The following is a 22,028-nucleotide window of genomic DNA, read 5'->3' on the forward strand; positions in this document are numbered from 1 at the left end:
AAGAACAACTGGGACCCTGGGCCCAGGGCTTTCCCACCTGCCTGCTTAATAGGGTCAGGCTGGAGCTACTGAGCTCACAATTGTTTTGATTCGGCAGTTTTTCTGTTTCCCACCCCTGGCAACCTAGGGGAATGAGTATTAGAAGGCTCAAAAATCTGCTCGGGCCCCATCCCTCCCACCTCCATCACCAAAGAGAACAGCAGGGCCTGTTTCCAATCACCTTTCTAGTTTTAATGGAATGGTATTTTTTGGCCAGAGGCCCATTAGGTAGAGAAACTCAGTGTGGAGTGGGGTACGGGGGAATGTGGGGGGTGGGGTGGAAATCGTAAAAATATCTCTCTGTACACAAAACTTAGATGCCACAGTGGATTTTCTCAGAACATAGCATTCACATTATTGAAAACAGCAAGATTCACTTTTTCTAAAACACAAAGTTGAGAACATAAAAATAAATACATTCTAGAGTTCTGAAGGCCCAGAGAACACATCCACAGTCTGGACTTTAGGAGCAGCTTAGAGGCAGAAGTTCTGAGTCTCTGAGGTCCAAGGTGGAGTCCAGAGGAGTCTGGGCTCCTTGAGATGAAGTCCACACAGTAGCCTGAGGCTTTTCAAGTCTTTCAGATTCATAGCAGCAACTCCAGGAGGCTCAGGGCAGGTTTGGGGGATGGAAAGGGGAAGAGAACCATGGAAGAAACGGAGGTTGTGTTCTCTTACTCCAAGGATAAATAAGGAAGGGTTACTCCAGACCATTCCCAGGATGCCTCAGGCACATTCTGGGTGCCACTGTCCAGTTCTGGTGGTTGGTGGGAACGGAAATGTGTGTGTGAAGAGGTCTGGCCCCACTTTGGCAGAGAATGAGTAGGGAAGGGGCTGTCCTTAGAAGGCACCACATGTACAGTGCATTCATGGGATGCAGGAGCTGGGCCCTGGTAGTTCTCCAGGTCTCTGCGGCCCGACTACGTGCACAAGAAACAGGCAATCTGGACTCTGATGTGGGCCTTCCCGTTCTCTCTTTCTCTGTTATCCTCTTGGTTCAGCAGAGCTGAAGACACTGAATCCTTGATGCACTTTATCAAGGATGCACTTGCCTACTTCTCACATCCAGCCCTGCCCAGGGCTCCACTGCAAACCGTCTCAGCCTTCTGAGCTGGGATGCAGGTCCTGGGAGGCGCGGGAGAAGGCATCTCCCATCGGGGTGCAGCCAGCTGCATCTCAGACCCTGCCCAGGCTGGGGCAATGCCTACCCGCCTCAGGTGAGCTTTGAGCAGACTCCCAGTGCCTGTCGGTAGGTTGCTGTCACCTCCTGGCAGTCTGTCAGGGAAAAGCAGCTGTCCCCCAAAGGATCCTGCCGCCAGCGCCTCAGGCAGCTTACAGGGCCCTCTGATGGGGGCTCCTCAAGCCCCATGAGGTTGTCCACAGACACACAGCCCCGCAGCGGGGGCTCTGGGAGCCGTTCAGGCAAGTCCAGCTGGTCAAAGGACTCAGAGGACAGGATACTGTCTTCGCTCACAGCCCCTGAGGGGCGGCCAGCCCGGGCTGGGGGGCGGGGCAAGGCGAGTTCATCCAAGGAGCCAAAGGTGGTGGGGGCTGAGAGCTCCAAGGCTGCCCGGGAGAACTTGCCGTTGAGTTTGAGGATGCCTTTGCGATGCAGGAGCAGCCCTGAGGCTTGCGGGGGCTTCTGCTCCGGGGGATCCCCGCTCACAAACACATCGCCTGCATCCAAGAGCTCCCCAGACTCACTGGGCTCGGGAGAGGAGTAGTACCCAGACTCTCGCTGCCGGGGCTTCTTGAGGATGCCCTTCTTGGGGAGCAGGGGGGCGGCCTGCCCTGGGCTCGCAGGGATGGGGCTGAGCTCAGAAGGGTCTTCCTGCACCCCCTCTGCAGAGGCTGACACCTTCTTCTTGAGAATGCCCTTTGGCAGCTTGAGGTTGCTCTTGCCAGGGCGAGGGGTAGTGTCATCAGCTGGGTCACCATGGAGAGACTGGGCCATGTCATTCTCCTTGCGGGACTTCTTGAGCGAATGCTGGCGCTCCAGGCTGGGGGTGGTGCTCCCCGCACCAGGCGCATGCTGCTTGAAGAAGCTGCACACCTTGGCCCCATTCTCCAGGAGCGGGCGGGAGGAACGCCGGAGCCAGTCAGTCATGGAGGCCCGGGCAGAGTCGCTGCCAGGATGCCCACCCTCATGCAGAGCCTCCTGCTCTCCCACACGGGTAGCGTAGCCCCAGTTGACCCACCAGTGACTGGCCACATCCTCCAGGGTGGCCCGGCGGGTGGGGTTCACCATCAACAGCCACCGGATCAGGCCACAGGCATCTGGAAGACAAAAGGCAGGAGCTTCAGTTTGGCAGCTCCCAGAATGGGCACTCTCTGTCCTCTGTCACCAGCACATCCCCCTTTGAGCTAAGACACTGCTTACTCTTGGGTCAGATGCGTCCCTTCCAACCTAGGGCTCTAAACATGCCTTGGCCCAGGACAGTTCCCCAGCTCAGAGTTCCTGAACTGACTCCTCCAGCTGCCTCTCTGTCCTCTGACCCCTCAGGACTGTGACCCCTTCATGAGCCCTTGTCTGTATGTTGGTGTCTATCCTCTCTCTCTCCATTGAAATTCAACCCTCTGAGGGGAGAGACTGTGCTCAGGGTAACTGGGGCTCTCACACCTTCTTCCTGCCTTCTACGTCACAGTGAAGGACAAAAATGTTTCTGAGGATGAGAACAAAAGCAACAGGAGATGAGAAAACTGTAGCCAAAGAAGATCTGAGTGAGGCCTTAGGAGCTACTTCCCAAGTATAATCAAGCATGCCCCTATGGGGAAGAAAGAACGATCTCCTCCTTCCTCAGAAGTCTTAACACTGGACACACGGTAGAGGATACCCTAACCTATCGTGGGCCATGATGGACTGTGGCTCTTTTGACTTTAGTGCTACTGTGTAGTTCCTGCCTTAGGAATGAGTGAAGGACACCCCAGGCCCGGATGAGAACACCCACACCTCTCACTCACCAGAGGGTTTAGGTGGCTCCCGGTAGGCCCCGTCGCTGATCTGTTTCACCAGCGTCTTATGGTCATGCCCATCAAAGGGCATGGTGCCATGCACCAGGATGTAGAGGAGAACACCCAGGGACCAACTGTCCACCTGGAAAGAGGCAGGAGGTCAGCAAGGATGCCCATACCGGGCAAGAAAATGGTACATGCTGGAGAACTCAGAGCCTAGCACATCTGAGGACGGCCCACCTCTCCTACCCAGGGGCTAAGACGGGGATGCTGCAGAAGGGGGCCGAGATGTTGTCAATTGCTTTCCCTGGGAGGGACAGCCACCAGCACAAGAGCAATAGCGAGGTCATCTCTTCTGCGCTGGGGAAGGGGTGGTTGTGACAGATACCACCTCTACCTCACTCTTGGGAGGTTGAACTGGGTGCTGGGAAAGGTAACGGGAACGAGGAAGGTGAGGGACACAAAGAACTGACCTAGGAGTCAGGAGACCTAAGTTTTAGTTCTAGGGTTTTTTTTTTTTTTTTTTTTTTTTTGAGATGGAGTCTTGCTCTGTTGCCCAGACTGGAGTACAGTGGCGTGATCTTGGTTCACTGCAACCTCCGCCACCCAGGTTCAAATCATTCTCCTGCCTCTGCCTCCCAAGTAAATGGGATTACAGGTGTGTGCCACAGCACCCTGTTAATTTTATATTTTTTCTTTTAGTAGAGACAGGATTTCACTATGTTGGCCAGGCTAGTCTTGACTCCTGACCTCAAGTGATTCACCCACCTTGGCCTCCCGAAGTGTTGGGATTATCGTGAACCACTGCGCCTGGCCTAGTTCTAGTTTTGCTACTCCTGGCTAGATACCTGGCAAGTTACTACTTTTTGGGAGGCTTGAGTTTTGTGCTCTGAAAAGGTGAATAACTATAAAACTATCATTCTCTCAGGGTCTAAAGTCATAGTAAACACCTGGGGCAGGCTGGCAGGGGAGGGTGGCCACTTACTTCTGGGCCTGTGTAGGGCTTCGCATTGACAATCTCTGGAGAGGCATAGAGGGGACTCCCACAGAATGTCTGCAGGAACTTGTCTTGATGGTAGAGGTTGGAGAGGCCGAAGTCAGCAATCTGCAGAATTGAGTCAAACACGGGCACAGGTCATGCCAAGGCCTGGGTTTTTCTGTAGCTCTTGGCCCACCCATCTCCAGATCCTGGGGAAACCCGGGCTCCAGAAGAAGGAAAGGGTCCCCATGACCCCTACCCCATACTGAGCACTGTCAGCTTAGCTCAGGCCCTGGAAGAACAAATCTTGAGGAGCTGTGCCAATAAGGAACATCTAGGCAGAGGTATTTGGGGGGTCCAGGATCCTCACTGCTCCCCAGACCACTTTGCTCATGTGGCATTCCCCTGCAGAGATGCTCTCTCCTGCCCATGCCCGTCCTTTTGCCCCAGCAAGCCCATCCCCCTCCAGAAAGCCTTCCATCTCCTTCTTCTAGAAGCCAAGAGTTTCCAATGCCTCCCTGGAGTCCCTGTTCATTAGATTTGCCTTCCAGACAGACTCTCCACTCCCATGCTGACCTCCTTGCCCCCACCTCTCCTGCAGCTGCTAGCCTAGGTGAGATCCTGCAATGAGGCTCTAAGGATGCTTAGCCACGGAAAGGAGGGTCAACTGGATGGAGGGGGAAAGCCAGCATCTTGTGTAATGTCACAGGCCTGAGGAACAAGCAAGCCCTATAACCAATGAACCACATGAGACTCGAGATGCCCTTCCTAGCAAAGGGATCATGCCTGTGTGCACACCTGGGCAAGAACTTGGTGGCAGAAACCTGGGGTCAGTCCAATATAGCCGAGAAGCAATAATGAGGGCAGAACAAGCGTCAGGGCTGTGGTTACAGCCCAGGACTCCCTGAACCATCCGATACTGAGGGCTCGAGAACCCAACCCTGTCAACTTGTTCCCCGGAGAGTCCCTTTCCCATCCATCCTCAGTCAGAGGCTGAGGCCAGTGCCCTGGTGCTCCCCACCTCTTCACCCCGTCAGAGGGTTATGTGTGTTCAGGGTGGGGAGGGGCTGTTTATGAAACTCTGGCTCCTTTGTTTATGGTTTTATTGGCCTCTTATCAAGCAGTTACCAGTTGAAGTCCATAATGAGGCACATGATTGGTACAGACAAGAAAGTTCATTCCTGTCAATGTTTGTGCCCGACTATGCGGGTTTACTGGCCCTGGCTTCCCTCCCTTCTGGTCAGCATCAAAGAGAGCCCCACCTGCTCCGGGAATTGGCTGGTTAGAGGGAATGAACTCAGTACCAGGCACCTCAGGGTACAGGTCAGGAGCCACTGGAAGAGACTATGTGCTGGCTTCAGAAAGATTCTGAAGCGGATCAGAATGTAGCGTCACCCTTCTGTGTGCCTGCAGGGGCCAGTCTCCCTAGGCCATGCTCATCTCAGGGTATCCCATCAATATAAGCTTCTCCATGCCTAAATTTAACACTTAAGTAGCTGGGCACAGTGGCTCACGCCTGTAATCCCAGCACTTTGGGAGGCCGAGGCGGGCAGATCACGAGGTCAAGAGATCGAGACCATCCTGGCCAACATGGTGAAACCCCATCTCTACTAAAAATACAAAAATTAGCCAGGTGTGGTGCCGCGCACCATAGTCCCAGCTACTTGGGAGGCTGAGGCAGGAGAATCGCTTGAACCTGGGAGGCAGAGATTGCAGTGAGCTGAGATCGTGCCACTGCACTCCAGCCTGGTGACAGAGAAAGATTCTGTCTCAAAAAAAAAAAAACACAACGAAAAACTTAAGCATGGAAATCTAGCAGTCCAGGAAGCTGGAGCTGGAGTCCTTCATCTGCTGGATGTTTCCAAAGGGCTATGTAATTGTAGCAGATTAAAGCATACATGTGTGTGTGTATGCAAGTGTGTACACACATGGGCGGGGAGAAGAACTCAGGCCAGGCCCGTGCCAAGGTTGTAGCAAACCTGACCTTAGACCTAGACTCCTGTCAACCTTCTGGCTTCAAAGGAGCACTGATCTGAGAGTCAGAAGACCTTGGTTCTAGCCCAGGCTCAGCCACGCGCTAGTTGTGTGATCTTGTGCAAATCACCCCTCCTCTGAGGCCCCAGCTCTCCATCCACACAACGAGGTGTTAGAATATCCTTTCCAACATAGATATCCATGGCTGAGGGCCCTACCAGTACCAATGAAGGAACGAAGGTCAGCCTTGCTCAGCTCCTTCAGGAACCCACCAAGAGCTTAGAGCTACTTGGCTGGAGACAGTGCAGAAAAGCTGGGGTGGGCAGGAAGGCTTCTGGAAATAAGGAGTGGGACTCACCTTGATATTCCCATTGGCATCTAAGAGGATGTTCTCCAGCTTGAGATCCCGGTGGACAACTCCATTCTGAAAGCAGGAGGGGGCAGTCAGAGGAAGGTCACCGGGGAAGGGAAGGTGATGAATAGTCTAGTCTGGAGACTGAGGTAAACACAAAGGGAGCCAAGTGGGGCTGAGCACAGGTAGGCTGGGGATGCCCATCTTTTTTGGTATGTGCTGCAAGAAATCACAGGCCCTTCTGTCCCCGGGCAGGGGACTCAAAGTCAGAGATGCCAACATTTCCCTGAGAATCCTGAATCTAGTTCTGCCTCTGTTTCTGCCTCGCTGTGTGATCCTGGACAGGTCATGAAACCTTTCTGGTCTATAACAGCCCCAGAGCCCCAGGGACCGCCCCCGCCGCCACCCCGAGAACATGGCTGGAGCAGGTAGGTGCTCACCTGATGGCAGTAGTGCACCGCAGAGACGATCTGCCGGAAGAAATGCCTAGCCTCGCGCTCACTGAGCTGCTTCCGCTCACTGATGTAGTCATAAAGGTCGCCCCGGCTGGCATACTCCATGACGATCACAATCTTGCTGCTGTTCTCAAACACTAGGCAGAGCAAGGCAAGGAATGTCAGGCCCCCAAGAGTGCACTGCTCTCCACTGGGGGTGACTCACTCCTCCCCAACCCCAGGCCCCAAACCAGACAGGACCCCCCCTCCTCTAGGGATATCTGCTAATGGGGCTATACAGTGGCAAATAAGGGCAGGAGAAGGGCCTTGGAAGTTCTCAGCATCTTACAAGAGCCATGAGTTAAGGCCAAAGACACTGGCTCACCCTCTGCCTCCTTGGAAGGTCAGGCTTTTGGGGATTCTGAAAATTGCCCTGCCCTTAGACATTACCCTGCCTCACTAGACATCTTCCTGAAAGGGCAGGGTAATTTTCAGAATCCCTCCAAAAATACCAGCTTCTTTTAAAAAAAAAGTACCAGCTTCTTGAACCAAGGAGCCTGGCCTTTCATTCTCATAACTGATTCATTCTCATGAAAGGCAAAGCTCCTTGGTTCAAGAAGCTGGTACTTTTTCACCTTGTGGCCTTGGGGAAATCTCTTCTAGATGCATGAGTCAGAATGCAGGTTTGCTGCGTGATCTTGGACAAGTCATTAAACCACTGTGCCTCAGTTTCCTCATTTGAAAAGCAGGATAATAAGGCAACCTTACAGGGCTGGGTGAGAAACATAAAAAGTTAGCAGTAGTGCCAGGGCTGGCTGAGCAAGCTGCCGTAGGCCTGACGTGTAAGCAAGCACTCAATAAATGGCACCTACGGTTATATTTACACTCAGTGCCCTCATGCATACATTTGAAAAATAATGCCAATAATAATGCCTGTCTTGAGGATCAGAAGAGGGAACAAAAGTATATTAAAGTGGATCATGAACTATAAAGCACCACGGAGAGCTGAGATATCCATCACCATCTTTGACTTTCATCCAGAGGATCCAGGCCAGGGCCTCATGCATAAGGCCTTGTACATAGAAGCAATCAATACATATTTGGTAATTAATTGAGTGGCTGGGTTCCTGGCAGCCAGCCCATGCTAGCTGGCTCATCTCTCTGGGTGGGAGGGACCCTCTTGCCACTTGAAGACTTGTCCTGGCTCCAGCCCCCTAGAAAGGTAGGGAGTGGCTGGTTCACCAAACTGGCCCTTCTGCCTCGTGTGTGTTAGAACATGTATGTCCATGACATTGCATCTTTGTGTCAAACGGGTCCTATGAGTTTGGCTTGCTTGGCCAGCCCCAGAGCTAATGCTGTCTAGGCTCTGAGAAGGAATGAAGAGGCTTCTCCCTAGAGGAGTCCCAGCTTCTAGGCAACTGGATACATGGCCAGGAGACTGTCACTTTTTCCAGAGAGACAGGAGTAAATGGCCCTTATCCATGGAGGCCCAGTCTCCAGGGGATGCTTGGCTGCAACTCCACCCCTGTGGTTCTTGTCATCTCTGCAAGGGTGCAAGCAAACTTTGTGCATAAAATTGGGAGTCAAAAGCCAGCCAGGGCACATTTTGGAGAACAGCTAGGTTAGAGGTCAGTTCCTAGGACAGAGGCATACCCCCTATCTCACATCCCTTGATGCCTGTAGCAGGATGGGGATCAATTTGGGGGAGCCCCTTCAGACACACAGTAACTATGATGTTCTTACGTCTGTTGAATCTGAAGGTGCCAGAGAAGCCGTATCATGAGCTTCAGAGCTCAGTTCCCAGATCCAGTTGGAGATATGGGTGTAAGGCAGAATACATACACACACACACACACACTCACCACACTCAGCCTGGCTTAACCAAACTTTGTCATCTGCCCATTTTTTTTTGAGGGAAGTACACAGAGATGCAATTAGCCTTCTCAGCCACTTGCCTGGCTCTTCATGGGACAGGCTCAAGCCACAGTGGCTCTGCCCTTAATCTTTTTATGAACACGATCCAAGAGCAGAGACTGCTCTATTTTTTTCCCCACCAGGAATATACAGACAAAAGACAGAGCCACAGGTTCCCTTTCTTCCCTCCTGTTGCTATCCCCTGCTTCTCGTCTAACTGATATTATGTAAAGGTTCGACGCAGACAGGTGTGTGTAGGAGAAGGCTCCCCATCTTTCCTTCGTCACCCTCTCTTGCTCACTCTGTTGTCTGGGTCATGGGGAGGAGGGCAGCTGGAGTGGCAAAGTCAGCACTGATGTCAGAGAAGGGGAGGCCAAGAGAGACAAGGAGAGGTAGAAGCCAGCCCTGTGGCAAGAATGATTCAGAGCCCAGGTCAGACTCTAGGAGGTCTGGCTCTTGGGATGCACAAAGAATAGCACCCATGCACCTGAGACAGGTGCAGGCCTATGTATGTTTCAGCCTCCCTCAGACTGCTAAGGAGCTCACTGGGTTGGGAGGGTAGTGTTCAAGTAGGGAAAACCAAATTATAACAACAAAAAAGCCTGCAATTCCGTGAGTACCTCCCATGAGTGGAGCACTCAATGGCATTAACAGTTTGATCTTTGCAATCACACTGTGATGTAAATGGGATTACCTCACTTTATAAATGAGGAACTGAAACCCAAAAACTAAATTCAGTAAGTTATGCAAATTCATACAGCTGAGTTTCAAATTCAGCTCTTGCCCACCTCTAGGGCCTGTATCATTTTTACTTCTTTATGTCGTTTCTTCTGACACATGTACACAGACATGTGAACACACCCATGCACACACATAGACCCCCAGCTTCCAGCTTCGGGTGCCCACCGCACCTTCATGGATGGCAATGATGTGAGGATGGTTGAGGGATGACATGATCTCAATCTCCCTCCGTATGTGCATCAGATCTTGCTCATCTTTGATTTTGTCCTTCCGGATGGACTTGATGGCCACCTGGGAACAGAACGCAGGAGAGTGAGGAGAAAGGTTTGGCAGAGGACACTCTGGGGGCCCTGGTCCTGGTAGTTTGCCTATAGCTGCTATAAAGGCCATAGAGTACACCCAGAGAAGCCATTTCATCCTTCACCAGGGTAAGTGACAGACAGGCTGGCGGGCACTTTCTCTAGAAAAAGATCTCACCTGAGCTGAGAGCACATGGTCCATGCAGCAGGAGAAATATGGACCAGTTACCTCCTTATTCGTAGTCTACAGACGGACAAGGAAGGTAAAAACCTGCATTTGCAAGGCCGATACTTTATGATTTATAAAGCGAATGTGCCCGTCTGCACCATGACAGGGACTGGCCAGTTTTGCTCAGCACTGAATTATTGATGCTGAGTACAGTGCCTGGTGCACACTCGGCACAGAATAACTCCTTGTTACATTAGTAAATGAACTGGCCCTCACAACAACCTTGGGAGGTGGGCACAGAAAGCGTCATCAGTCCCCTTCACAGGTGAAGAAACTGGAACTCAGAGAGGTTAGATGATGTGCTCAACTGATTCTGAGTTTGGCACTTTTTCTGCCCCAGAACTATAATTTGCTATAAACAATCAGTCACTAGCCACCAAGTATAAACAACACAAATGTTCATCAAGAAATGTAGGGGTAGGTCTGGGTGCGGTAGCTCATGCCTGTAATCCAAGCACTTTGGGAAGCCAAGGTAGGAAGATCACTTGAGGCCAGGAGTTTGTGACCAGCCTGGGCAACATGCTGAAACACTGTCTCTACAAAAAATACAAAAACTAGCCAGGTGTGGTGGCACATGCCTGTAGTCCCAGCTACAGGTGCATGCCGAGGTGGGGGATTGCTTGAGCCCAGGAGGTAGAGGTTATAGTGAGCCATGATTGCAGCACTGCACTCCAGCCTGGGCAACAGAGCCAGATCTTGTCTCAAAAAAGAAAGAAAGACAAAGAAAGAAAGAAATGTAGGAATAAATAACATGTGGTATGTCCATAGGATGGAACAGAATATTATTCAACCACAAAAAGAATGAAATTCTGACACATGCTATAACACAGACCATCCTTAAAAGCATTAATGCTAAGTGAGATAAGCCAGTCATGCAAGGATCGATATTGTATGGTCCCACTTAAATGAGGTACCTGGAATAGGCAAATTCGTAGCGACAGAAAGTATTAATAACAGTGGTTACCAGGGACTGGGGGAGGGGAAGTGGGGAGGTGTTGTTTAATGTGTACAGAGTTTCCGTTTTGTACGATGAAAAGAGGCCGGGCGCGGTGGCTCACACCTGTAATCCCAGCACTTTGGGAGGCCGAGGCGGGGGGATCACGAGGTTAAGAGATCGAGACCATCCTGGTCAACATGGTGAAACCCCGTCTCTACTAAAAATACAAAAAATTAGCTGGGCATGGTGGTGCGTGCCTGTAATCTCAGCTACTCAGGAGGCTGAGGCAGGAGAATTGCCTGAACCCAGGAGGCGGAGGCTGAGGTGAGTCAAGATCGCGCCATTGCACTCCAGCCTGGGTAACAAGAGCGAAACTTCATCTCAAAAAAAAAAAAAAAAGATGAAAAGAATTGGAGACTGGATTACAATAACGTTAAATGTAACACTACTGTACACTTTAAATGGTAACTTTTATATTATGTACATTTTACCACAGGCTTTTAAAAATTGGTCCCAAAATTATGGAAACAACAACAGCAACAACAACAACAAAAAAAACAAAAAAACAAAACCCTAAACCAGTTTACTCAGTTCAGATAAAAATGTTTCGGCCAGGTGGCGTGGTTCACACCTGTAATCCCAGCACTTTGGGAGGCCGAGGCGGGCAGATCACCGGAAGTTGGGAGTTCGAGACCAGCCTGACCAACATGGAGAAACTCATCTCTACTAAAAATACAGAAATTAGCTGGCTGTGGTGGCGCACACCTGTAATCCCAGCTGCTCAGGAGACTAAGGCAGGAGAATTGCTTGAACCCTGGGAGGCGGAGGTTGCAGTGAGCTGAGATCGCGCCATCACACTCCAGCCTGAGCAACAAGAGCAAGACTCTGTCTCAAAAAAAAAAAGAAACAAAGAAAGAAAAGAAAAAGAAATGTTCTTCCCCCCACCCCACAACAAACAAACAACTCAACAGTCGGGGCCTCAGGGCTTGCTATCTTAGCCCAGCAAGATGAAAAACAACACTTGTGGGCTGAGGGCTAGGCCCTCTGGACGATATGTGTGGTGGGCTCAGGAAGGGTGGAGTGAGGCAGGAGGAAGTGGGAACTGCAGCTAGCAAAGCTCTGAGCCACCGAGGGTCTCGGTCCCTCTCTGCTCCACCCTCCTCAGCAGCAGCTTCTTGACAAAACCCCAGAAAATACCAGCGAGCAGGGCATGGGGTGCAGAGCTGGGGAGGGACACTGCCCCGGGAAGTCTGCTGCTGTCCCCCTGGGCGAGTCCCACCCCTTCTCAGACCCTTGGTTGTCTTTTCCCTGAAACGAACAGGTTGAACTAAAAGATCTGAGGGGCTTTCCTGCTCTGAGTCTATGAAATGAGCTGTACAGATGCCACAGGGCCCTCAGAGGCTGCAGGGCTGGGCGGGAGCGGGGTGGGGGTGGGGTGTCACAGGGCCGGCCAGTTCCTGGCAAGTGCTGTCCAAGGACAGCAATGGTAAATACGAGACTTCCTCTTATGGGAGATAGGTAAGTGGTGAGAAACCTGAAGACCCAGACTGCGGTAAACAGCTCCTCGTTCCATTTCCCAGGAGGGTTTGCCTCCCCTCAAGATTCAAAGGGAGACAAAAAAAGGAAACCCCTGCTCCAGGGGCGGGGCCTCTAATCCACCCTTTCTCAGGGCTCTGGAGGCAGACAATGGCTTCTGGCTTGCGGGGGCAGCAGGCCCTGCCGGCCTGTGCTCTCCATCGGACAAGAATGCGGAACAGCCCTAATCCCGTAAGAGGAGCTGCTCACAATGGCCTGGGCCGGTCACCCCGGCAACGGGCCAGGGATGGCGTGCCCTCCACCCTGCTCCTCCCCCTAGAGCTGCATCCGTGAAAGAAGGGAGGCCCCGCTCTCGGGCCCTCCCTGAGCAGGGCAGGGAGGACAATGGCAGGCAGGAGGGATGGTCACCATGGAGCCTCCTCCCCAAGATGCTGGAGAGGCCCACGCTGCAGCTGCAGGGGATGCGATGGGGCTACCCCCCTTCTGCTCCAAGCCATCCATCTCTCTCTTGTGAGCTAAACAAAGCAAAACAAAACAAAAACCTGGGCTTGGAATTGGGCAGGGGGCCAGGGGTAGGTGTAGAGGGCTTGAATCCTCCTTTAACTAGGAGGCCCCTCTCTCTCCTGGGTTCAGCCTGGAGTATCATTCCCACACACCTCTCACCTCCGTACCTTTTTCCTCTCCCTGAAGGGGAGATTTTATGGACAAGTTATTTTCTCTCTAAAATTCTTTGTTTAAAATTAGACAATGGATAAAGTTCCATGAGCTCTTCAGAGATAAAGGTCCATAAAAAGCAAACAATCAATCATACATAAACACAAATCCCATATCTAGATAATCAAAACTATTTCAAAACTTAAAATGTACACATAGGCCTATCTTGGATGTACAGTCATATACTCACAGATACAATAGTGACAGAAATCATCATAGGCCTGGGGCAGAACTCTAGAGATGACAAGGCCTACAATAAATGAGGTTCCAAAAACAAGGAGAAAGAGGTCTTAGAGGTGCTGGGAGGAGTCTCTGCATGGGGGAAGGTGCAACAAATTGAACCCCAAGATCCATCTCTTTCAACTCCGGAAGCCCATGATTCTACATCAGAATGGTTAATCCCCCTCGAACAGTTCAGCCTCCAGCAAGTTTGTGTGCTCTGGCCTCAGGGGGTAGGTTAGGGACCCACCAGGTAATCCACATTAGGTCCCAGCAGATCACAGTACGGCTGGCACCTTCCAGGAAGCAAACAAGTTATGTCATCAGGCCTCCATCAGTCCCTGAGCAGGTGGCAGACAAGAAAAGCCATGCATCACTGTCCTGGTGGGGCTGGGCCACTGCTCCCCAGCCTCTGCGGGCCCCAAGGAGAGGGCTCTAGCTATCTGCTGGCTAGCCTGTCAAAGCAAATTAGAGCAACAACTTAGGCCTAGACAGAGCTCAGCATACAGAAAGCGTTCAACAGTTGTTTACTGGTGAACAACAATCACAAATATTTACTAGTTAGGTCACTGGGCTGATGATCTTTGACTGATGGGACCAGCGCTCAGATAAGATTTTTCTCTTCTTCTTCCTAGACATGGGTGGAGTCCATCTTGGTTATAAGGACTAATTTTTAGGGACCTTTGTTCTCATCTGCAAGATAGCTCGGCAACTATTCTCTAGAATATGTGACTAGGCTGGGTGCAGTGGCTTACGCCTATAATCTCAGCACTTTGGGAGACTGAGACAGGCGAATCACTCGAGGTCAGAAGTTTGAGACCAGCCTGGCTGACATGGTAAAACCCCATCTCTACTAAAAATACAAAAATTAGCTGGGCCTGGCAATGCATTCTTGTAATCCCAGCTACTTGGTGGCTGAGGCACAAGAATTGCTTGAACCTGGGGGGCGGAAGTTACGGTGAGCTGGGATTGCACCACTGTATTCCAGCCTGGGCGACAGAGCGAGACTCTGTCTTAAAAAAATAAAAAATAAAAATAAGATGACTAAAGCCAAGGAAGAGGGTAACAATTGCTGAATGAATCACCCAGATGTAAGAAGGCCACATGTGTGAGACAGTCCTGGTATAATTGCTAATATTGTCCCTTTTACTCTCTAAAGTATACAAGTTTAGACCATACATTACATGGCCACCCTACTGAGAAGGGGTAGGAAAACTAGATTCAACAATAATAGCGTAAACTTGAACATCTGATTAGTGGAGGGGACATCAAGAGCCCATGTATCTAATTCTTATTTGCCCCTATTGAGCTGTGCAACTCAAGATAAGTCACTTGATCAGATAAGTCTTGTTAACTCATCATCTGGCTGTTTTTCATGTCCTCATCTGAAAAACGAAAGGATCTTTATCATCCATCATCTGCTGAGTGCCTTCTATGTGCCTGGCTGGCACTTGTGCTAGGTGTTAGGGATTCAGTCCTCCAGTGGGAGGACTAACAGTTAGATAAACCCCATTCTATTGTGATAAACATGGCAGTTGATGTCCCTGCCTGCAGAGCTGCAGGAGCACTGGAGAGAAGTTCCTTTGCCTACAGGAGGAGCAGGGAAAACCACCTCTGGGAGAAAACTGCTTTCGATTTTGAAGGATCGGTGAGTTTTGCTAAGCCAAGGGAGGTGGGCTAGGGAGGGGCAACGAAGGCAGAAAGAAGGGCTTGAGCAAAGGCCAGAAAGAGCCATTCATGAATTTGCACATCAGGATCTTTAAGTACGCTTCCAAACTCTAGAATCCTATGCTGAACTTCGTCAGAAATGGGCCACCTGCTACTATGCCAGGAAGGTGCTAGCCGAGGATTATTACAAGGAGCCCCATACTGTGGCCATGGTAGCCTGCTTGAGCATAATTTCTGATACCGCCTTAGTGGTTTTCTTGATCCTGTGGTCCTGGACATTGAAAGAGACAGTAAGGTTAATTCCTCATCCTGTTTTGCAAATGGCACACACCGAAGTCCAGAAAGACGCACTGACTTTTCCAAGGCTTCCCAACACATCAAGACACAATCAGGATTGAAGATGGAAGGATGATGCCTGGAGAAGCTTCCATCTCAGAAGAAAATATTTCCTTGGAAATTTCCTGCCTACCTCCCATTGCCGGAGAAGGGAAGGCCCCACATCTTGCCCTGGGCCAGCCTGTGCAGTACCACCAGCCACCCCATCCCACTTGCAGATATACAAACATGCCCACTCCTTTGCCAACACCCTGGAGAGGTAGGTGCTGTGGCTCATTTGGTAAAAACTGCTTCCCTCCCTGGTACTCAGATCAGGAACAATCTGGATTCAGGAGAGGATGGCAGAAAGGCCTTAGATAAAGAAGATCCAGAGATGCTGGTTCCAGGTGGAGGGAGAGAAGGTGCAAGCTGGGCATCTCTGGTCAATAGCTATCACCCAGAGTTGGAGCCAAGATCCTTGATTCCTCTCTGGCCTTTTGTGGAACAGCTGCTGTCTGGGAGGCAGGACAAGGAGCTGGAGGATGACCCATTTAGATAACGGAGGAGAGGTTGGGCTGGGTTGGCCCAGACTGGGCAGAATGGGGGTGGGCCTAGGGGGTGGCTCGCCATCCCACTACACCAGCCAGAGGGCTAGGCAGCGATCAGGAATGGGCTCCGAGGGGAGCCTGAGCCACCCCATACTGTGCTGCCCCCTCCTTGCCATCCTCCAGCCCACTCTACCAGGTTGCTGGGCAAGGAGCTTCCCTGCTCAGCCTTCTTGTGTGGTTTGGCTGGAGCTCAAGGACAAGAGTGGCCTGCAGCCTCCCTGCCTGCTGCTGAGCAGGCAGGTGCAGGAGGAGCTGGGAGGGCAGTGTCCTGCCAAGCAAGCCCTTGGCAGCTGGCCAGGTGGGAGTTCTTCTCTGGAACTGGGGCTGAAGGAAAGACTAGGACTTTGAACAAAGTGATTTGGCTTAGGGAAGCCAAACACAATCCAGTCTCTTTCTGCGGGTAGGACAGACCTCCAGGACACAGGGATTCCCCAGGAAAGGGAAGGGCAGGGCTTCATCAAAGCCAGCCTTGCTGGGATAATAACACTGTGTGTGGCAGACACTGTGCTAAGCACTTTATATATGCTATCTCACTTAATCCTCGGAGAACCCCACGAGGTGGGAATGATGATCTCCCCCACTTTGCTCAGATTAGGAAACTGAGGTACAGAGAGATCACAACAGCTGGTAAGCAATGGAGCCATGATTTGAACCCTTGCAGCCTTGACTGTCAGCTAGGCAGCATCCCCAACAAGGTTTGAAACCCGAGAATACAGTGTAGTTCATCCACCCAGAATCCTTCAACACTGTCATTGTATGTGAGGGTGGGGGCTGGTTCCCAGTGACTCTTCCCACCTGAAGCATTGCCTGGAGCGATGGGAAAGGCAGCGGGAGCTAACTGTTGGAATAACAAAGTACACTGAGGCAAGCCCGGGCTCATCTCAAGGCCAACTCCCAGTCCAGGACTCAGTACTTGGTCATCCAGGAGCCCATGTTGCAGGCATGCCACTCACCAGCTACAGGATAAGTCACTTCCCCTCTCCGGGCCTCAGTTACTCTATCTGTCAATGAAGGAATCGGACCATCTTAGTCATTTTCAAACATTTTGAAATCCTGCACAGCAATCCAATACATAAAAAAGACAGAAGCACCCTGGCTCCAGAGCACTGCCCACTTGGACTCATGACCCTCACTACCCCTTGGCGCAGAAAGATGAAGTTGTACCTTGGAGGTACGACTTCTCATGCAGATCATCAAAAGGCTTTGGTGGACTCCACCATTCCAGAGACCCTAGCATGTGTTTTTCTCTTTAAGGGGAAGGGTGGCCAGGGGAGCTGGGAGAATCACAGAAGGAAATGTCATTTGGATACCAGGAATGTATTGAAGATCCAGAGCAAATATTTGTTTTTCCTTTGATGCCCTCCTAGAGCAGCCATTAGTTCCGCCCACCTACCCTTCCCTCTGCCAATCCCATCTGGCACCTGATAATCCCATCTAGGCAGGTTGGGAGCAGGAAGTGTGCTAGAAAGGTAGAGAGAAAATTGGGATGGAAGTCACCCAGCAGGCTTTCCTCTGAATCTAGCTCCCATCAACTATCTCAATTCACGCTGGGGGAGGTCTTGGGCAGCTTCCATAGCCCTCTCCCCCACTGAAGTATCCTGAGGCACTAGGTCTCTCTTGCTTCATAAAGGAGAGTGAAGAGGCAAGGGTAGGGTAAGGTGAGGAAGAGGCAATGCTCCAGAACTAAGAAACCATTAGCACAGCAGGCAGCTGCTCTCCAAGAAGGAAGGAGACTCTGAGCAAGTTCCCAGCTGTAGTACTGGGTGGTCTGGTTCAGGGAGGTTCACAGCAGGTCCCATGCCTACTGCTCTTGGTTTCCTACAAAGAGCAAGAGGCATGAGGCCAGGGAGTATCTTCTAAATTCTCTCTGTTCTAATGTAATTAGAGCTGGAATCCCTGCCTAAATACACTGAGATTTGAAAACTGAAAGCTAGTTTATCTCATTCTGGAATCAAATGAGATCTCTCTCTTACTCTCTGTCTCTCGCGCACGTCCACACACACACACACCCCATAGTGACCTGGGTCAAGAGCCTGATGGGATCTCTGAACTTAAATCTCAGTTTCTAAGTTTCTAGGCCACCCCAGTCCCCACGACCCAGTCTCCTCACCCCCAAGAAGCACGAAGCACAAGCCACGAGCTGCTATTTTCCAGCGAAGCCCCTGAAAAAGCCTGGGTAAAACAGCCTCAAGCCTGGAGCCTCACTGGGCCCTCACACTTTGTAGAAAGGGAAAGAAAAGGCAAGCCAGGAAGTACATGATTGCCCAATAGCTGTAAGCTGGCAGCAGGCAACTCGGGACTGTGCCAGGTGATAGCAGGAAAAACATACTCGGTCCTATTGATGGGACCATAATCTAGCCCTTTCTCCAACAACCTCTCTCCTTCACCAATGAAATTACTTCTTGAATTTCAAACCAGTTACTGGCTGCAAAAGCAAACACAATCTGGGGAGGTAATTGCTGCCTAGCCAATAGGGAAAACCACACACACACATACACACCCTCACAACCAGCACCCAACTGGATTTGGCAAAACACAATAATGGCTAAAACACCTGCTGTAAAAGGCTTGTTAAAATATATATTATTCGGCCCTATCCTAGACCTTCAGAATAAATTACTCTGGGTGTGGAACCAGAGAATGTAAGTATTTTAAACAAACATCCCAGGTGATTCTTATGTACTTTAAACTCAAGTTTGAGAACTAATTAGCCACTGCTAACTAACTTTTGACAAATTTGCCATCCTTTCTGGCCTTTCCAGAAGTTCTCACTGCAAGTTCTATGCATCAGGGGCAATTTAAGTTTGTATTTCTATCTTATTCAATCCTCACAGCAGCTTGTGAGGCAGGCTGTGTTTTCTACAGTTTTGCAGAAGGGGAAACAAAGTACACAGATGAAGGAAATTGCCCAAGGTCACACAGATTGCTAGACTACTACACTCGCACCAGATTAACAGGACATGTTTTTGAAAAGGCCTCCAAACTAAAAGGTATCTCTGGTGCAGTGGACCTGGTACCAGAGCCTGGTTTCACGTTTTCCAGAATCAAAAACTCATCATAATGAAATTTCAACTAAATCTTAGAGCTGGAAAGGACCTCAATGTCAAAACCCACCCCCTGTGCCAGATCTCCAGTGCTCTGGGCTGCCAGACTCTTTAAGAGTTGGGGGAAGGCCACACCTCATCCATTCATTCAACCACACACATATTTACCGAATCCCTACTAAGATGGGGTGCCTTCTACTACCTCTTCCCATTGCACTGTATTGAACGATCTATTCCCAACAAAATTCAACTTAAGTCCCATTCATCTCATCTCAGGACAGAACACGATTCGTCTTTCCGCGCGAACTACCCATAGCCTCACTTTTTTTTATCTGACAATCATCACAGCAGTGTGGTGTTGCTGGCTGGGGTTCGTAAGTCTGCGACCACTGTCCCCGCAATCACGGACCGACACATCTGCCACAGACACCCCCCAGTAGCCCCGCAAGCTCAGCGCGGTAAAGACCACGCTGGCCTCTCCGCCCAGCAACGAGCGAGCCCCCGGCTCCCCTCCTCCGCTCCCAGCCGGCGGCCAAGCCCGAGCCCGCCCCGCGCCGCGAGAGGGAGCCGCACTCACCAGGCGCCCCGAGCTCTCCCGCGCCTTCTTCACCTTCCCGTAGGTGCCTTTGCCCAGGGTCTCCAGGAACTCGTAGCGGTGCCGCAGATTGTGCTTGTGGTGGTGCCGCTTCACCGCCTGCTTCTTCATCAGGGGCTTGGGCGACTTGATGAGCTCTTCCGCCAGCGGCCGGGCGAGCTCCGCGGCCGAGGGAGTGGGGCCGGAGCGCCGCGGGAAAACCAGCGACTCCATGGCGAACAGGAGGTGCGCGAGGGCGGCAGGGGAATCAATAGGCTGTGCGGGTAGGGCCGAAGCGCGGGGCACAGGTCCCGCACCGGGACGGGGAGCCACAGCAGCACTAGAACGCGCAGAAAGCGCAGCATTCCGAGTTGTTATAAACGCCCTGAGCCCGGGCCCTGGACACGCCTCCCAGTGCCTATTGGCTTGCTCGCCGGCGGCGCGTGACCACGGCCGTCCACATTGGCTTGCCGGGGCTCCAGGCCCCGCCTTCTCCCCATCGGCGTGGCCGAGAAAAGTGTCAATGGAGTCCCGCCCACCTGGGCCCCGAGGGCCAGGGATAGGGACTAGGGGATTCTAGCGGAGGCCGCCTGAGGCCCAGAACCTTACTCTGAGGGCCCTTGGAGCTGCTCTCGCCTCTGGGTGGTGCTTGGTCTTGGTTAGAGCCCTGTTGTTTTATTGTTCTTCGTTCTCAGTTGGCAAGGGACAATCTGAGGGCACTAGAGGTCACCAAAGTATTTCTCCATCTTGAGTAATTTGCTTGTCCCAAGCCAAAATCTATAATTGCTTGACAACTTCATTAAGTCCATAAAGGAGAAAGGGAGCTGGGATGGGACTGAGGCAGAATTCAGCCTAATGGGAAGGCTGGTGCAGAGCTGTTCTATGGCTCCTTAGATCAACCTTACTTGGGTATTGAAATCCAATGGCTCTGGAAATTTCTTCCCTCTTCCTCAAAGAGGGCTCCTTAGGCAGATCACCTGAGGTCCTGGAGTTCGAGACCAGCCTGTCCAACACGGCGAAACCCCGTCTCCACTAAAAATACAAAATTAGCCGGGTGTGGTGGCGCACACCTGTGATCCCAGGGACTCCGGAGGCTGAGGCAGGAGAATGTTGCAGTGAGCCGAGATGGCGCCACTGCACTCCAGCCTGGGCAACGAAGTGAGGCTTTATCTCAGAAGAAGAAAAAAAAAAAAAAGAGGACTTCGAAGGTTGAGTAGATTCCCTCAACCACTTGGTGGAATTTATTTATGAAGTATCAGCCGAATGTGGAGAGAACCCAAAGGGACATGTATTTATTTAAAATTTTTGTACTCCAACTATCTAACCTGTGTCCCTAAATCTGAAAATAGGTGCCCCACCTGAGGTTTTCTTGTCGTGTGCCAGGAACGCTGGTGGTAGATTATGAGGTTTGACTTGGTTTTTGAAGCCTGGAGTTGCTACGTGCAGAATCTCCACTCTGAGTGCTATTTAGAGTGAAATGAGAATGCCCATAGGTTTTCCTTCTTGCTTTAAATGGGGGAGAGGGAATGTTTCCCCTTTGGCCATCTTGATAACCTAATCCTGTGAAATAAATATTATTCTGCCCAAGGCCACATAATCGGTAACAAAGTGGCAAATGAAAAGGACCTACCCTGATCCTCGAGGAAGAGAATGGAGGACAACAGACCTAAATCCCCTTTCCTGAGGGAAACCCCTTCTGCAAGCCAGTTTAGCGCTGGATGGATTCCAGCTATGCCGGGCGGCCAGCCTTCCCCTCAGGCCTTCAGGGGATGGTGCCTCCCCTGTGTATCCAGGGCATGCTGAGGACAAAGAAGGACTCACCCTAGTGGCTGCCCACTTTTCTACTTCTACTGATCTTTTTTTTTTTTTTTTTTTTTTTTTTTTTTGAGATGGAGTCTTGCTCTGTCACCAGGCTGTAGTGCAGTGGCACAATCTCAGCTCACGGCATCCTCTGCCGTCCGGTTCAAGCGATTCTCCTGCCTCAGCCTCCTGAGTAGCTGGGACTACAGGCACGCCACCATGCTCAGCTAATTTTGTTGCATTTTAGTAGAGACGGGGTTTCACCATGTTGGCCAGGATGGTCTTGATCTCCTGACCTTGTGATCCGCCCACCTCGACCTCCCAAAGTGCTGGGATTACAGGCGTGAGCCACCTCTCCTTGCCCTTCTGCTGATCCTGTGATTTTTTTTTTTCTAGCATGAGTTACAGATGTCTTCATCCCTCCATGGAGCTCTTTGCCTCCTTTGTGGCTGGAGAGGATCCACCTTACACAGGAAACCAACTTCTCTCTCCCAGATTTGGAGGGCCACAGGAGGTTGTGGCTGGTGTGGCATTCTTCCGTCTACCAGCCTCCCCTTTTGCTGCGGGTTATCTGTGCAAATAGGATGAGTCCCAGAGATAGTTGTCCTGACTTGCTATTTCCTTTCCCTTCTAAAATCTGCATCTATTCCTGGGGGCTCATCCAGACGACTAGGATTCTCAAAAGGAAGCATGGGTAACATAA

At 51.1% G+C, this 22,028-nt stretch overlaps 1 protein-coding gene across 1 annotated transcript; it reads right to left on the reverse strand.

The window, feature by feature from the left end:
- Positions 1 to 216: 216 nt before the first annotated feature.
- Positions 217 to 19,811, reverse strand: NUAK2 (NUAK family kinase 2). Its single transcript, XM_012459343.2, has 7 exons — positions 19,529 to 19,811; positions 9,553 to 9,673; positions 6,734 to 6,885; positions 6,300 to 6,365; positions 3,974 to 4,093; positions 2,998 to 3,130; positions 217 to 2,313 (listed from the first exon to the last, which is right to left on the reverse strand). Exons 1-7 carry the CDS (start codon positions 19,757 to 19,759, stop codon positions 1,250 to 1,252), a joined length of 1,887 nt encoding a protein of 628 aa, XP_012314766.2. The 5' UTR covers positions 19,760 to 19,811; the 3' UTR covers positions 217 to 1,249.
- Between the last annotated feature and the right edge of the window lie 2,217 nt (positions 19,812 to 22,028).

This window comes from Aotus nancymaae, unplaced genomic scaffold (genome assembly GCF_030222135.1).
Source record: "Aotus nancymaae isolate 86718 unplaced genomic scaffold, 86718_ANA_hifiasm-v0.15.2.pri h1tg000039l, whole genome shotgun sequence".
Classification (NCBI taxonomy): Eukaryota; Metazoa; Chordata; class Mammalia; order Primates; family Aotidae; genus Aotus; species Aotus nancymaae.

What these genes read in the sequence shown, in the direction of transcription:
- NUAK2 (XM_012459343.2), bottom strand. Translation starts at nt 19,759, where the DNA reads ATGGAGTCGCTGGTTTTCCCGCGGCGCTCCGGCCCCACTCCCTCGGCC. An exon ending in GGGAGAGCTCGGGGCGCCTG is followed by an intron (nt 9,674 to 19,528) that starts GTGAGTGCGGCT and finishes TTCTGTTCCCAG; the next exon opens with GTGGCCATCAAGTCCATCCG. An exon ending in GGAGCCACCTAAACCCTCTG is followed by an intron (nt 2,314 to 2,997) that starts GTGAGTGAGAGG and finishes TTTGTCTTCCAG; the next exon opens with ATGCCTGTGGCCTGATCCGG.